General features: G+C 48.3%; 1 protein-coding gene across 2 annotated transcripts; it reads right to left on the reverse strand.

Moving 5' to 3' along the window:
- Positions 1-1,362: 1,362 nt before the first annotated feature.
- ppm1bb (protein phosphatase, Mg2+/Mn2+ dependent, 1Bb) lies at positions 1,363-12,930 on the reverse strand. 2 transcript variants are annotated; one of them, XR_015840031.1, is made up of 7 exons: positions 12,532-12,930; positions 7,412-8,254; positions 6,766-6,883; positions 6,565-6,676; positions 6,184-6,241; positions 2,510-5,632; positions 1,363-2,406 (listed from the first exon to the last, which is right to left on the reverse strand). XR_015840031.1 is itself a non-coding variant. In XM_088284313.1 (6 exons), exons 2-6 carry the CDS (start codon positions 8,240-8,242, stop codon positions 5,306-5,308), a joined length of 1,446 nt encoding a protein of 481 aa, XP_088140439.1. In that variant the 5' UTR covers positions 8,243-8,254; positions 12,532-12,930; the 3' UTR covers positions 1,363-5,305. The 2 variants fall into 2 exon arrangements, 1 of the variants encoding a protein (XP_088140439.1); XM_088284313.1 differs by having other exon boundaries at positions 1,363-5,632.
- Positions 12,931-13,140: the final 210 nt, after the last annotated feature.

Raw genomic sequence — 13,140 nt, forward strand, 5'->3', positions numbered from 1 at the left:
CCGCATGTTAACCTATCTGAGCAGCAAGAGCCAGATTATCCCGATAACAATGGCCGGCCGCTCATCTTCTAAATTACTCCACTCAAAATCATATGCTTCGCGCAGAGATGAGCGTGCACGTTCGCTCGAGGGAGGGGGAGACACTCACACACTCAAACACACACACACACTGCATTTAAAAACCATGCATAGAAATTGGACTTCTAATTTTGCATAATTTTCAGAAGATTAAAAAACTAATAAAAAAAAGAGCAAGGAGATAAAGACTGCAAATGGCCTCAACCAAAACGAGGCATTTGAGGCGGGGGGGGGACATCATTGAAAATATTTAAGGGTTATTTTTATTGGGCGGGGAGGGGGGCGGGTCAATGGGAGTCACCGTGAAATAAAATTTTTGGAAGTGGCTATTAAAATATCTCATGATTCAAGCACATGTGTAAAATGTAACGGTACAAAAAATTAATAGAGGTCAAGAAACGTGTCAAATAGTTATTTTAAAAGTAATACTTTGACAAAGCAGGGAGGGCAGCAACACCAAACTATTTTCAGTATTCCGTTATTTATCCCATTACGTAATCCGATAAAAACTGATTTTGTGCCATTAAACATAATGTGCATGTGAGGTGTAGGAATTCTCTTTGTTCACTTTGGGGCACGTCTCATTCTACTTAGTGTAGTATCTGCGACTGTGTGCGTGTGTGTGGCTTTAAAAATCAGAGCCAGGCCTGGTGAGTGACATGGGTGGCAGCGAATGGATTTGTCTGCCGGCTAATTTGTTAGCATAGCAGACCTTTATTTTGCTTTTTCTCAACACAAACAAACGAGAGGAGCGGAGATTAAACACGGGTCCGGCTAGGGCGCACATATGCTACTTGATAACGGGTCACCATCATTTTAACACCGGCTTTTAAGTGGATTGTGGCCACGTGTCTGTGCGGCAAACAATCATCCAAATTGAACGTAAACCCTCCCGCCTGGACTATATTCTTCATACAATATATTTAGATTGCTCATTCACATTTTAACACAAATCCCATAATCCCACCGTGGATTGAGAAGACCTTAAAGACACAATGTGATTATGATTAAATGACAGTGTCACAGATTAGATGGGGCTGATATTTTGTGGTCGTACGTTATTTGAGTGCAAAGCTCAAATCATTTGAGCAAAACCAGCATATGCCGTGAGCACCTGATTTTTTTTTTTTCTTAGCGGGGTCAAATGAGGAAAAGAAAAAAAAAAAACATATATGCTACGTTTAATCCAGATTTTCGCCAAATTGGAAAGGATTTGCTGTGACTAAGGCTCCACAAAATGTAAAAAGAACAAAAGTACGATCGAAGCATCATTGGACAAGTTGATACTCAAAAACACTGACCTCTCGTCACCTTTTATTTTGAAAAACACCCACTGCACTTCCTTCGGCGGCAGAAAAGGACATCCAGCACTTGTCCATGGCGGGGTTTCTTCACCCCTCTGGTTTTATTTCATATATAGACGCTTTTTCTGTAATCAAATGTTGAGTGCAAACAAACAACACCAATACAAACATGAGAACCAGAAACGTACTGGATTATTATTATTTTTTTTTTTTTTAAACGACCACTTCACTCACTCTACGAAGCGAGCAGCTAAGGAACCTCATGGACAACATTGGAAGAAAAAAAAATACAAAAAAATAAAAATCTGAGGAAAAACATGCCGCCATGTGCGCTTCCAAGTGTGCTAGTAAAAGGGGGGGGGGTTCAAAGGGTCACCCCCACCCTCACCGACAACCAGAAAGTCCAACCAGTGATACTACACTCTTAAACACCCCTTTTTAGTCTTACCCACAATCGCAAGATACATCCCAGCTTCTTCTTGCCTGATTATCACCACCATGACGACACACAAAGACAGGAGATTGGCCAATAAGAGTCCAGAAGCTGCTGGAAGGGGGGGGCGGAGTCAGAGTCCACCTATTAATGACAGGTCCTTGAACATGTGGAGTCCTCATGCAGTGTGGCCTGCGTTGGTGGCACAACACGTACAGTACGTGCACGGGTGGACTTAACGCGCGCGCGTGTGTGTGTGTGTGTTGGCGTGGAAGAGGTGGTGGGGGGGTGACACCCCACCCAACCAAAAAAAAAAAAAAAAAGTAGTCCAGTAGAAGAATTGAGTACAGTGAAACCCCGCTACTTCGCGGTTCACCTTTCGCGGGTCTAAAAAATATTCGGGGGCATTGTAGTTTCGCCGAGCGGCACAAGGGGGTGCTGAAGCGGTTAGACGGCCGGCGTGCGCCGAAGAGGAGAGTGGACGAAGAAGAGCAGGTTCCCCCGGACACGATTGGTGGCGACGTTTCGCGCGGTTCGGACCGTATCAGAGCTCCGGCCGGCGTGCGTGGCAGTTAAACCGTAGATGAGCACCTTCCCCGGGCACGGGCGGTGCCAAACGGCCCCTAAGTTTAACCGAATGGGAGCTGCCGAGGAGGAGGGCATGCTCGCGTCACAGTCAGCCGAAGAGGAGCACCTTCCCCGGGCACGGGCGGAGCGCGAGGCTGTCAGTTATGAATGAATAAATAAGTAAATAAATGAAGAATGCCACCTTTCATTTCACTGTCATGATCCGTGCCTGTCATGCCGCGTGTGTTTTTGTTTTTTCAGCTGTGTGGGCGTTCCTCCAGCGATAGTCTCGCGCCATGCCATCAGCTGCTGCGAGACGCGCTGATTACACTGACTATATTGTGATTATAATAAATATTGTAACGTTGTATAATAAATCAGGCCAATTTGTCCATCAGCGAACGCTTTTATTATTAAGCCAAAAACGGCTGCTGTTGGCCGCAACCACGCCGATCAGAGAGAGAGAGCAACACAACGACAACAACATAACGTTCACTCCCCTGCTGCCTTCACAGCCTCCACAGAAAAGAGGAAAACACAGAACCCTTGAACCATTTACAAAGTCGCTACACTATCTTTGTATCACCACCTTTTTTCCCGTGTCTGCGTTTGGAGAGTCCTGTTCCCTGATCATAACATTCACAGGGCACACCGGACGGCGTACCAGCAGGTAAAAGTCGAAGTAATTAAATAAATACAAAAAGAAGTAATTGAATAAATACAAAAATAATGGCTGGGGAATAAAAACACAAGTTTTAATAATAATTTGGTTTTTTTTTTTTGTTATAACATGAATTTCACTCTCTCTCTCTCTACCCATATATATATATATATATATATATATTTTTTTTTTTTTTTTTAAGCATTTTTGAAGGTGTGCCGCCACTTCGCACCTATATATATATATATATATATATATATATATATATATATATATATATGTAGGTGTGAAGTATATATATACGGTGTTTTTTTTTGTTTTGTTTTTTTTTAAGGTGCGACGCTACTTCGCGGATTTTCAGTTTTCGCGGGTGGTCTCGGTCCCCATTAACCGCGATAACCGGGGATTCACTGTAGTCTTTATCCACCATCTTCTCTCAGCCACCCTTGACACAAACACACACACGCGGTCCTCATGTCATTGTGGAGTCAGGCGTCGACATTCAAGAAAGAACACTCCACCCCCCCCCCCCCAAAAAAAAAATCTTAATGGTAAAAAATCTTTACCTTCACAATGCTTCAGTTCATAAAATCTTGACAACCCCCCCAGATTGAAGCGGTCTGCGCGTGTGTATGCGTGTCATGTTGTCGTCCCGCCGGCAGACACGCACGCACGCATGCACGCACACAACCAACACACACCAAAAGTCCCGTTGAAGTGGAGAAAGAACACGGCGCTATGGTGAGACTCTTCCTCCTGCGGCTGCGGCTGCTGCTCCTCCTCCTCCTCGTCCGCGGGGGCGGATGCAATCCAGCAGCGGGTGGAGGGGACGCGGTCGGTTGCCACGGCTACCAGGGGTCTTCTAGCTCGCTGGCACACTGGGCGGGTCAAAGGGATGGAGAAAGCGAGTTAGTCTTGAGGGTCGCTTTGAATAATCGCAGTGTCGCACGAAATAGCCTGGGGCGCTTTTTTTGCGCCGCGTCCGACGACGAGACCAACAACCTGACGAGGACTCACCTTGCCGAGCGCCACCAGGACGCCCGCACAACTTAAAAACGGGCATGGAAGGAGCGAGCTTGGGAGGACAGTCAACCATTGGATATTTAATTTCTTGCACCTCTTATTTGTTTCTATCCTTATCCGTACTGAAAAATATCAAACATGGCATCCTACAGATCACAAAATGAAGCACCCACAACCGAAGGAAAGAATTTAGAGAGGTCCAGGAACCTTCCGGGCCCCTCCTGGCCCCCTAAAAATGCGGTAAAATGGCACCAAGCCAAAGCTTGTGTGATATTTGTCATCTGCTAACAATGTGGATCAATAAATTGGGATGACGATGATGAAGATGGCTGAGGACCAGTTTGCAGTGGACACACACACAGACAGACAGACAAGACATAGCCATGTACCTGAAATCATTTTTATTTACTTTGCGAGACTGATTTGGCCCCATGTAACTGCACTGACTCACGCACGCACACACGCACACAAAGTGCCTTGGAAACATGCATGTCCTGAATCAGTGTGAACCTCACGATAGTTAATGCTGTGTTGAACGTCCCACAAATGGAGTTAGTTAACACGGAAGCCTCAAGGTGGCGCTCATTTTTACATGACCAGGGTGGGGGAGCAGTGGGACACCCCCACACGCGACCACACACACATTCAAGACAATTTGCAGTTTAAAAAAAAAAAAATAAAATGTTAAAACAAAAAAAGAATGTCAGCAGCAATCATTGGTCACCTGCTAGTCTCTCACTCACACACACATACACACTTGCAGTTTATCCTCGCATACTGACACACGCGCGCAGATGAGTGTGTGTTCAGAGTGTGAAAAGAAAAGTTGGAGTGCGTTCTACTAAGCCGTTCTGAGTGTGCTCTCTTTGCTCCGTCCACTGAGAATTTGGTGTGGGAGAGGTTGGGATAGGGCCTCGGGAGGGAAGGGGGAGGGACGAAGGGGTGAAGGGGGGTGACTGGGGGTACAGACAGACCAGCGAGTCCTATTAAAGCCAAAGCTCCAGGTGCTTATGCAGCCACTCTCGCTATCGACCTTACTAGGGTACATCCGGGTGGCCCAAAAAAAAAAAAAAAGTGAGGGGGTGGGGGTGAAAGCACAGACCATGAAGTTGATGATGGCGCCTGGTGTCAACTGAAGAGGCAGAACTTGAGCAGACGGACGCGTTAGGAAGGTACTGATTGAGAGTAGCAACTGAGGAAAGGAAGAAAGGAGGAGGAGGAGGTCAGTCAAGACAGGAGTCAAAAGGCGGGATCGGACTCGGGAGCGAGCGCGTCCTGGCAGGCGTCGGACTCGGCGGCGGCGGGTGAGGGCGGGGGCGAGGGGGGAGAGGGAGGGGAGGCGGTTTGCTCCCGGCCGTCGTGGTCGTGTTCGCCTCCGCCGTCGTTCCTCCGGCGCTGGCCCGCTCCGTCGGGACGCAGCTGGTAGGCGGCCAGGGAGTCCTCCAGGACGGCGCGGTACTGCCCCCGGTGGTGCAGGCGGAACTGCCGCAGCGCCTCCAGCAGGTGAGCCGCCGGGCCGCCGCCGCCTTCTCCCTCCTCACTCTCCTCCTCTCCCCCCGCACAAGCCTGAGGTAACACGCCAGGGGGTCAGACTCAGCTGATGGGAGGCACGCGCCAGCGCCACACGCACGCGCACCAACTATCTTGACAAAAGACGGCGTCATGCCCACGCTGCCTCTTGAGTCGGCCAACGTCAACCCTTCGGCATATTTGCAATGAATGCGCAGGGACGCTAACGTGGCGTCTACTTGCTAAAAGACATACACACACACACATATGCCAAAACACACACGCTAAGAAACTAAGACACACCATCACTGAGAGATACACAACAAACAAGAAACTCAATCGGACACACAAACACACGCATTATTAAACACTCTAACGGACATACATTCTCACTGACGCACAGGAAAACACACTAAGGAACTCACCAAGAGACACACACGCACACACACTTGATAAATTGAATGTATTCTGAAACATACTCGATGTTGTCCCACATGGTACATCGTACAACAAACACACACGTCATGTGTGCACGAAGAGGTGAGAGGTTTTGGAGGTGGGGGTGTGTGACGGGGGGGTAAATAAAGAAGAAAGAACTACAGACTCACCCCTTCTTCTTCTTTGTGAGGGTTGAGCTTGTTGTAGACTGCCTCGATCACGCTTCGTCTGGAAAGAAAAAACAAACAGCGACGCACTTAGCAACAATGTACACAAATTGATTTCCTGAAAGTCAGCTGGCGCTTAAGAGCAACACAATTTGACGCATTTGACACAATTTTGCCATTTTGGGATGCAATTCAGTGGCGTAACCTTGAAATCTGTGTTTTGTTTTTCCTAGAATTGGTTTTGCCTTACGTTTTATTTTCCTTGAAACCAATCACGGCTTTTCCTTTAGCATTAACGTTTATCCTGCCGAATAAATTTGACTGAATTGCTAGAAAAAAATAATAAAATAAAATAAAATCTTCCGTCCCTCGTGTGCTACCTACTTGCTGGCCAGGCCTCCACCTGGCGGAAGGTTGGGGATGTTCTCTGTGGCGATGCTCCTCAGCACGGACACCAGGTCGGGCGTTCCGGCCTCGCCGCCGTTGGCGAGGAGCTCTGTAATGCGCCAAGAGAAGAAAAGGAATCGGCTCAGTCTTGTTGAGCCGACGAGAGGCGTGTAAATGAACGCGCGGTGGCGAGCTGACCCTCGACGCGAGCCTCCAAATACTTGTCCAACTCCTCCTCTTTCTTTACGGCCTCCTCTGAGATTTTGGGAGCGCCGGGTAAACACACCAGGACCACGCTCATGTTGTCTCGGCTCCCCTGCAGCGTGACACACGTTTCCAAAAGCCAGATGTCAAAAGGCAACCACACCACAACTGCGAATTACAAATCCTCGGCGAGGTTGCACGCAATATACATTTTTTGTTTGTTTGGTGGCGTGTTGTGAATTATTTTAACAAAAATTCGGTTGTTCTTCATTTTTCCGCCTGCAGCCACATCCAGGAAGGTCGGCGCCAGTTCTTTTTATCTGGCATTTCTGAATAACATGAGCAAGAGTAGTCGCGGGAACATCAAGTTGCTTTATGTTTAACGTGCTCGTCATTGTTTCCTTCATAATGACCTGAAACGTCTCCTTCGCTTTCTCTGAGCCACGTTTAGTGTGCCACACACCATGTCACCACGGCGAACCCCTGATTGCAAGTTTGAAGGCACCTGCGATGCTAAATGTCCAAATGCATTAAATGTCTACTTTTGTCAGATTTAACTGCAAGTTTCTTTCATCAACAATTGGACACCGTGTGTGTGTGTGCGTGCGTGTGCTTTGGCTCAAAAAAGGTCGGCGCTTACTTTATGCAGGCAGGTGTCCACCACCGAGTTGCACACCTTCTCCAGGTCCTCGCACACCACAAGTCGCGAACGCACAAACTCGCAGAGCTCCTCGTTGGACATGACGTCCCAGATGCCGTCGCACGCCAGCACCACAAACTCGTCCCCCTCGGCCGCCCGCTCCAGCACGCACACCTCGGGCTCGGGGCTCACCAGCTGCTCCGTGGGACCCTTGCCGTCCACGCATTTGTAGTCATAGTCCCCCAGGGCCCGGGAAACGGCCAGAGAGCCGTTCACCCTCTGGATCATGACCGAGCCGCCCGCCTTCTGGATGCGCTCCTTCTCGCGGGGGTTGCACGGCTTGTGGTCCTGCGTGGAGAAGCCCACCTTGTTGTCTCGGCTCAGCACGGCCCGCGAGTCGCCACAGTTAATGAAGTAGAGGTGGCTCGGGCTGAGCAGCACGCACACCGCCGTGGAGCCGCTGCGGTCCAGGCCCTGCCGCAGGTCGGAGAAGCTGCGCATGTACTCGTCGATTTTCAGGAAGCCGGCGCGGATGCCGTCCTTCACGCCCTCCACCGAGCCGGGACCCGAGCTGAACTCGGCGCCGCCGGACAAGATGTGCTCCAGCAGGTGGCCGGAGCAGTAGTTGGCCACGCGGGAGCCGGCGTGGCCGTCGTAGACGGCGAAGAAGGACCAGTCGGTGAGTCCGTGGGGGAGGCCGACCACGGCCGTGTGGGCGTCCTCCATCTCCACCCGCCAGCCCTGCATGGAGCTCAGGCCGTAGCGAAGGCCGTTGCCGTCGCCGTGGGCGCTGTGCTTCTCCGTCTTCGGCTTGTCCAGGAACGCACCCATCGCTGCCTACAGCTGAAGACAAAAAGTTACATTGGCGACTGACCAAACATATTTTCGACATGTTCGGGTTTCCTCCCAGTGGGCTGTTATGACTCAAGGAAAGCTGATTTGATCCCAGCCTCCACATTAATTTCATCATTTTACGCGGCCCGCGAAAGTCGAGCGTGAAATTCAGAAACAGAACCTCGTTGTGTCCAAATCACCTGTCGCTGTCTGTCTGAAAAGCACAGGCAGATAAATGCCGTTCCGCCAATTTGCCGGTATGAAGGCGGCGGCAGCAGCGGTGTGCAAAGGGGCTCGCCAGTCCAGTATAAAAACAACGACGCATTGAAACGAGCCTTCTGTAAATCATCTGCTGCTTTTTTTTGGATGCGCGTCAGCAGTCTGGCAGGACTTAAACCGCTTTGTAAGTGATGGCGCGCTTTTAATGACTTAACGCACAGAGAGAGCCAGAGTTCCTGACAATAAAGACAAGGAGGGTAGGTGGAGGATTACAGCGCTGTCTGTAAAGCTTCTTCCAGTACACACACCGCCACGCGGGGCGGCTAATGCTATTAGCCAAGTTGGCTAGCAAAGGCAGCGTCACGCCGGAGCATCAGCAGTGGGCCAAAGGGCAACCTGGCAAGTTGGGACGACGTCGACGAGGCATCGAATCGCAAGTGAGTCGTACGTTGAGAGCAGACGTGCGCTCACAACATGCTGGCTCATTTGGCGAGAGCGTTACGACTCACTCATGAAAATTAGAGCGGCTACTTTAATAATTGTTGAAGCCGTCGAGAAGTTTTGGGATTAATTGATGATTTATATTTTTATATTATTAAAAATTGCCGATGTTTGCAAATGTCTAAAATTTCTTATTTTTGATTAAACGCACAGAAAATCAGTCAGCTCGAAATTTAGGACGACAGAATCGGGAGAATATTTACTCACTAAATTTCCAAGGAGCTAAATTTTGAATCAAATATCGTCTCCAAATGATTAAACGATTTTTTTAAATAGTTGTAGCTCAATTTGTAGATCAAACTGATTAGTTGTCATCAATTGTTGCAACTTGTAACAAGTCGACAATGATCAACGCGAACATGAGGCAGCACTTGCTGGCATTTTGGCTGCCAAACAGTCTCACAAACTTTTGGATGCCCGGCAGAAATTTGAATGCAGCAAATCGATCTGACGTCTCCATTTCCTCGCAGGGGTTTTACCGCCCACGTTACACGACAGGAATGTGCCCAAAAAAGGCCGCCACTACAATCGTTTTCATTGGAATGTGTGCATGTGTGTGCGAGGAAACACTATTAATACATCAAGCCGCTTTAGGTTTCACTGCCAGGGCGGGACCGGGGGCCGCGACACCATTGTGGAAAGCGAATGCCCCCCCCCAGACCCAGCCCACCACTCAGCGTCCGGGCGACGTCGGCAAGAACGCAAGCGCAGAAATCTGGTATGCTCGCGCCGGCAGTGATTCCGGCTAAAAATAAAACAAACACGCAGCCGTCGCCTAGCAACCACCCACCCTGCAGCGCAAACATCCAGGCTTAGCTTCATTCAGCGACAAACCTCCGCACCAACTACCGTGTGTCTCACGCACACACATGCACACGGCAAGTGAGAAGACGGAAGGGCCATTGCATCATCCTGCCTTTGAAGCCCTGAATGGAGACACGCACAAGCGCTGTCAAAATAAACACATCACGCTCACGCTCCACGTTAACGGCAGGAAGTCCGCAAAGCCGCCGCTTAACCCATCAAAAAATAAAATAAATCAATACAAAAAACGACTGGTCGTCACCTGCGCCGTGACCGTGGGATAAACCCCCAAAAGCCACCCCCAGACGCACACGTCTGCCAAAAAAGCAGCGACGACCGAGAGGGAAGTGGAAGGTCAGGTTGGGGGAACGATTACATAACGCTGCGGAGTGTGTTGCTCCAAAGCGCTGAAGCTTCCGGCCGCTAATTCTGACGGCTAATTTGTTTGGGGACCTGCCGGTGCTTCGACAGAAAGTGAACACAAAACTATTTGGCGTTTCATAGTCTGCTCTTGATTCTCACGCAAATGTTTTTGAGGCCTTTTTGGAGGATACAGTTGCTTTTGCCATCATCTGGAGAAATAAATGAAATTTCAGAACGGGGGAAAAAAAAAGTATCTGATTTTACTTTCAGGCCCCAAAATATACAAACAAGCCTCACTCCCCCTTTTAAGAGACAAGAAAAAAATTTGCTGACCGGCATCTGCGAGGCTTTCAGCTCCACGCTACTCACGTTAGAATCTTTTTGGTCAGTTTTATGAGCATGAAACACTTTTGTTCATGTCATAAGCGAGCTGTCATCCCCTTTGAAGCCAGGTTTGGGGTTAGATGGTTTACTGCCACGTCAAGCGGATAAGACTAGCTACAGTATAGATGACATTTCATGGCTTTCACCAAATATAGACGCCCTATAAAAGGGGTGGGAGAGGGAGGGGGGCTTGAGATGTGTGTGATGCAGAATGTAACGTGTGGCTAAATATACAAAGAGAATATATGACTGCGAGTTAGCGTGACACGTGGCATTTGAGGTTGGGATGTGCGGCTAGCTCACGATTTAAGCTGCCAATTCATGTTGTGTCCGTTAGTAGATCACAATTGCCTAATTGAAACATTTACTCGAATTATTAAAAAATATATATATATATATATACACTTCGGTGTCTCCCAAATGCTGGCCGATTTGATGACAAACAGCAGCGTGATGGCAGATTCCCGCGGCGGTCTGACAGGCAGGTGAGGCTCCGAGGCTCCTCCTGGTGTTGACGCCAGAACGTTTCAAGATGATGCAGAGAAATGACAGAATTCTTTTTGTCATTGTTGGAAGTTAGGGATGTATAGATAACCGTTATTGCTGCCGATACGGTACATCTGTTTGTTAAGCGGATACAGCACAAGCAAAGATTTAATGTACCTTCTGTTGCCAGCTGATCAATTAATAACTTCCACCACTGCCAGCAACAATCCCGACCTTTCTCTGCATCTTCTTGAGACGTTTACAGCGTGGTAGTTTGACACACGAGTGATGCAACTTCATCTTTTCCAAGCTACAGTCGCCGTTTATTTTATGGGACAGGCAGTCAAACGCACAATGAATCAAATTCAAATATAATTGGCGGTTTAGTAGGATGTAATTGCCAAATCGCAAAGTGTGCAATTTGGAAAACAATACGCTTCATATGTCTGCACCAGTGGTGATCAGAAACCGATTGCAATCGGCTGATTTCCGTGGAAAAGAAAGTGATGGTCAACGCCTTTTGTTTCTCATCACCGGGAGCTTGTGCTTTGGCAGCCTGCATCCAACTGGAGAACAGTCGCTGATTCAAAATTAATATTTTTATACATTTAGATATATATGAACTTTGGATGCTCTGTATCAGAATCGCAGCCTGACGCTGTAGCAGGAACAGCCCAGATGTGTTATTTTTATTTAGTCAGCGCACATAAATAAGTTCAGCTTTTGAGAGGAGCAGTCCACATGTTTTCATGTCAATGTTCATAAAACAAAAATGTTCAAGTGAGGAAACTGTACATCTGTGTTTATTTACTGACACGTTTAGGCCAAACTTGTTTGGTAGAATTTGGTGACGTTGTTGACGTCAACAAAGATTGCAAGTCAATGCTAGGTAAGGTTAAGGTAACGTTTTAATTGATGAACAGAAATAAAATGTCAGGAAGTTCTCTTCGAAAATGTTTCACTGTGCGAATGTAATCAATGCATCGTTGCAACCTGGAGGCTAAGCTAGGTGAATTGCTCCCCACTGACAATGACATTAAAATAATCTGAGTGACTATTGTTTGTCGTAGCCTTCGGGTCAAAGACCCCCCGCACCCCCACCGATAATAAAAAAAATTAGCTTTGTTGCTAACTACTTAGCTCGGTTCGCTTACGTCTTTACCACTCCGAATGTAAAAAAAACAAAAAATAACAACCTTCTAATCGGAGCGACCGCGACTGTTTATGACGGCGACTGGTGACGATTGTTGGGGGGGCGGAAGAGATGCAGTAACTTTGAAAACTTCACGCTCGTCGCTAAAGGCTTTTCAAACTCCACTAGGCCTTGGCGTTACAACACACACGTTGAGCAGCCATCAACGCGCGTGTACGAGACCAAAAAAAAACAATTACGAATGCACGCGGAATTTACTCAAACGGTCCCCGAGTTGGTGCGGAAAGGCCTACTTAGTAGTGACACTCCAAAGCTAACGTGTTAGCATACGCGCGCGCACACACACACACGGGCTGACTTAGCATAGGCTACTTACGTTTTCCCGTCGTTCCGCAATTCCCGATCCAATCTTTGCTGGATTGGCGTCGTCGAAAAGCCTCGAGAAGCTTCTCTGCGGCGCTAACGCGGAGCTACGTTTCCTTATTTGAGCGAGAAGGAGAAAATGGGGAAAGGGGGGGGGGGACGAATTCGAGGCTGGCCTCAGTTGAGCGGCGTTAAATCCTCTCTCGGTGCTTCCCTGCTTGGATGGCGTTCATTATCATGCATGTTTGACGCTACTTCGGTGCCCCCCTCAGCAGTGAATGTAAGAAAATTCCGTTAAAAAAAAAAAGAAGAGGGCAAAATTATACAAGAGTGCCAAATGTGGCACTTTCCTCCATTGAAAGGCCCACAGGCAGAGCTTTCCTTCGACTTTGGGTGCTGAACAAGAGGAGGTGTTATTTTGGGTAGGCGCTACCTGATTGGTCGAAAAATCCTTGAGGTCGAGATGTCAGCTAATTTGCTGGTTTCCGTGTCAATTAGCCAAACACGACGTGCTCATTGGTCTATTATCTGACTCGTCATGACGCGCTCGTTCACTGCACCAGCGTCCACCCGCAAGGCGGAATTCAAAAACGGGGTGTGAAAACGTCAGCGTAGCGTTGGC

Source organism: Idiotropiscis lumnitzeri, chromosome 20 (assembly GCF_059441095.1).
Source record: "Idiotropiscis lumnitzeri isolate Australia: NSW breed Sydney's pygmy pipehorse chromosome 20, RoL_Ilum_1.0, whole genome shotgun sequence".
NCBI lineage: Eukaryota > Metazoa > Chordata > Actinopteri > Syngnathiformes > Syngnathidae > Idiotropiscis > Idiotropiscis lumnitzeri.

Excerpts from the sequence above, each read along its gene's own strand:
- ppm1bb (XM_088284313.1), bottom strand. The coding sequence starts at position 8,242 with ATGGGTGCGTTCCTGGACAAGCCGAAGACGGAGAAGCACAGCGCCCAC. Across the intron at positions 6,677-6,765 it reads TTTGGAGGCTCGCGTCGAGG|AGCTCCTCGCCAACGGCGGC; the intron begins GTCAGCTCGCCA and ends GGCGCATTACAG. Across the intron at positions 6,242-6,564 it reads GGTGGAGGCCTGGCCAGCAA|ACGAAGCGTGATCGAGGCAG; the intron begins GTAGGTAGCACA and ends TTTTCTTTCCAG.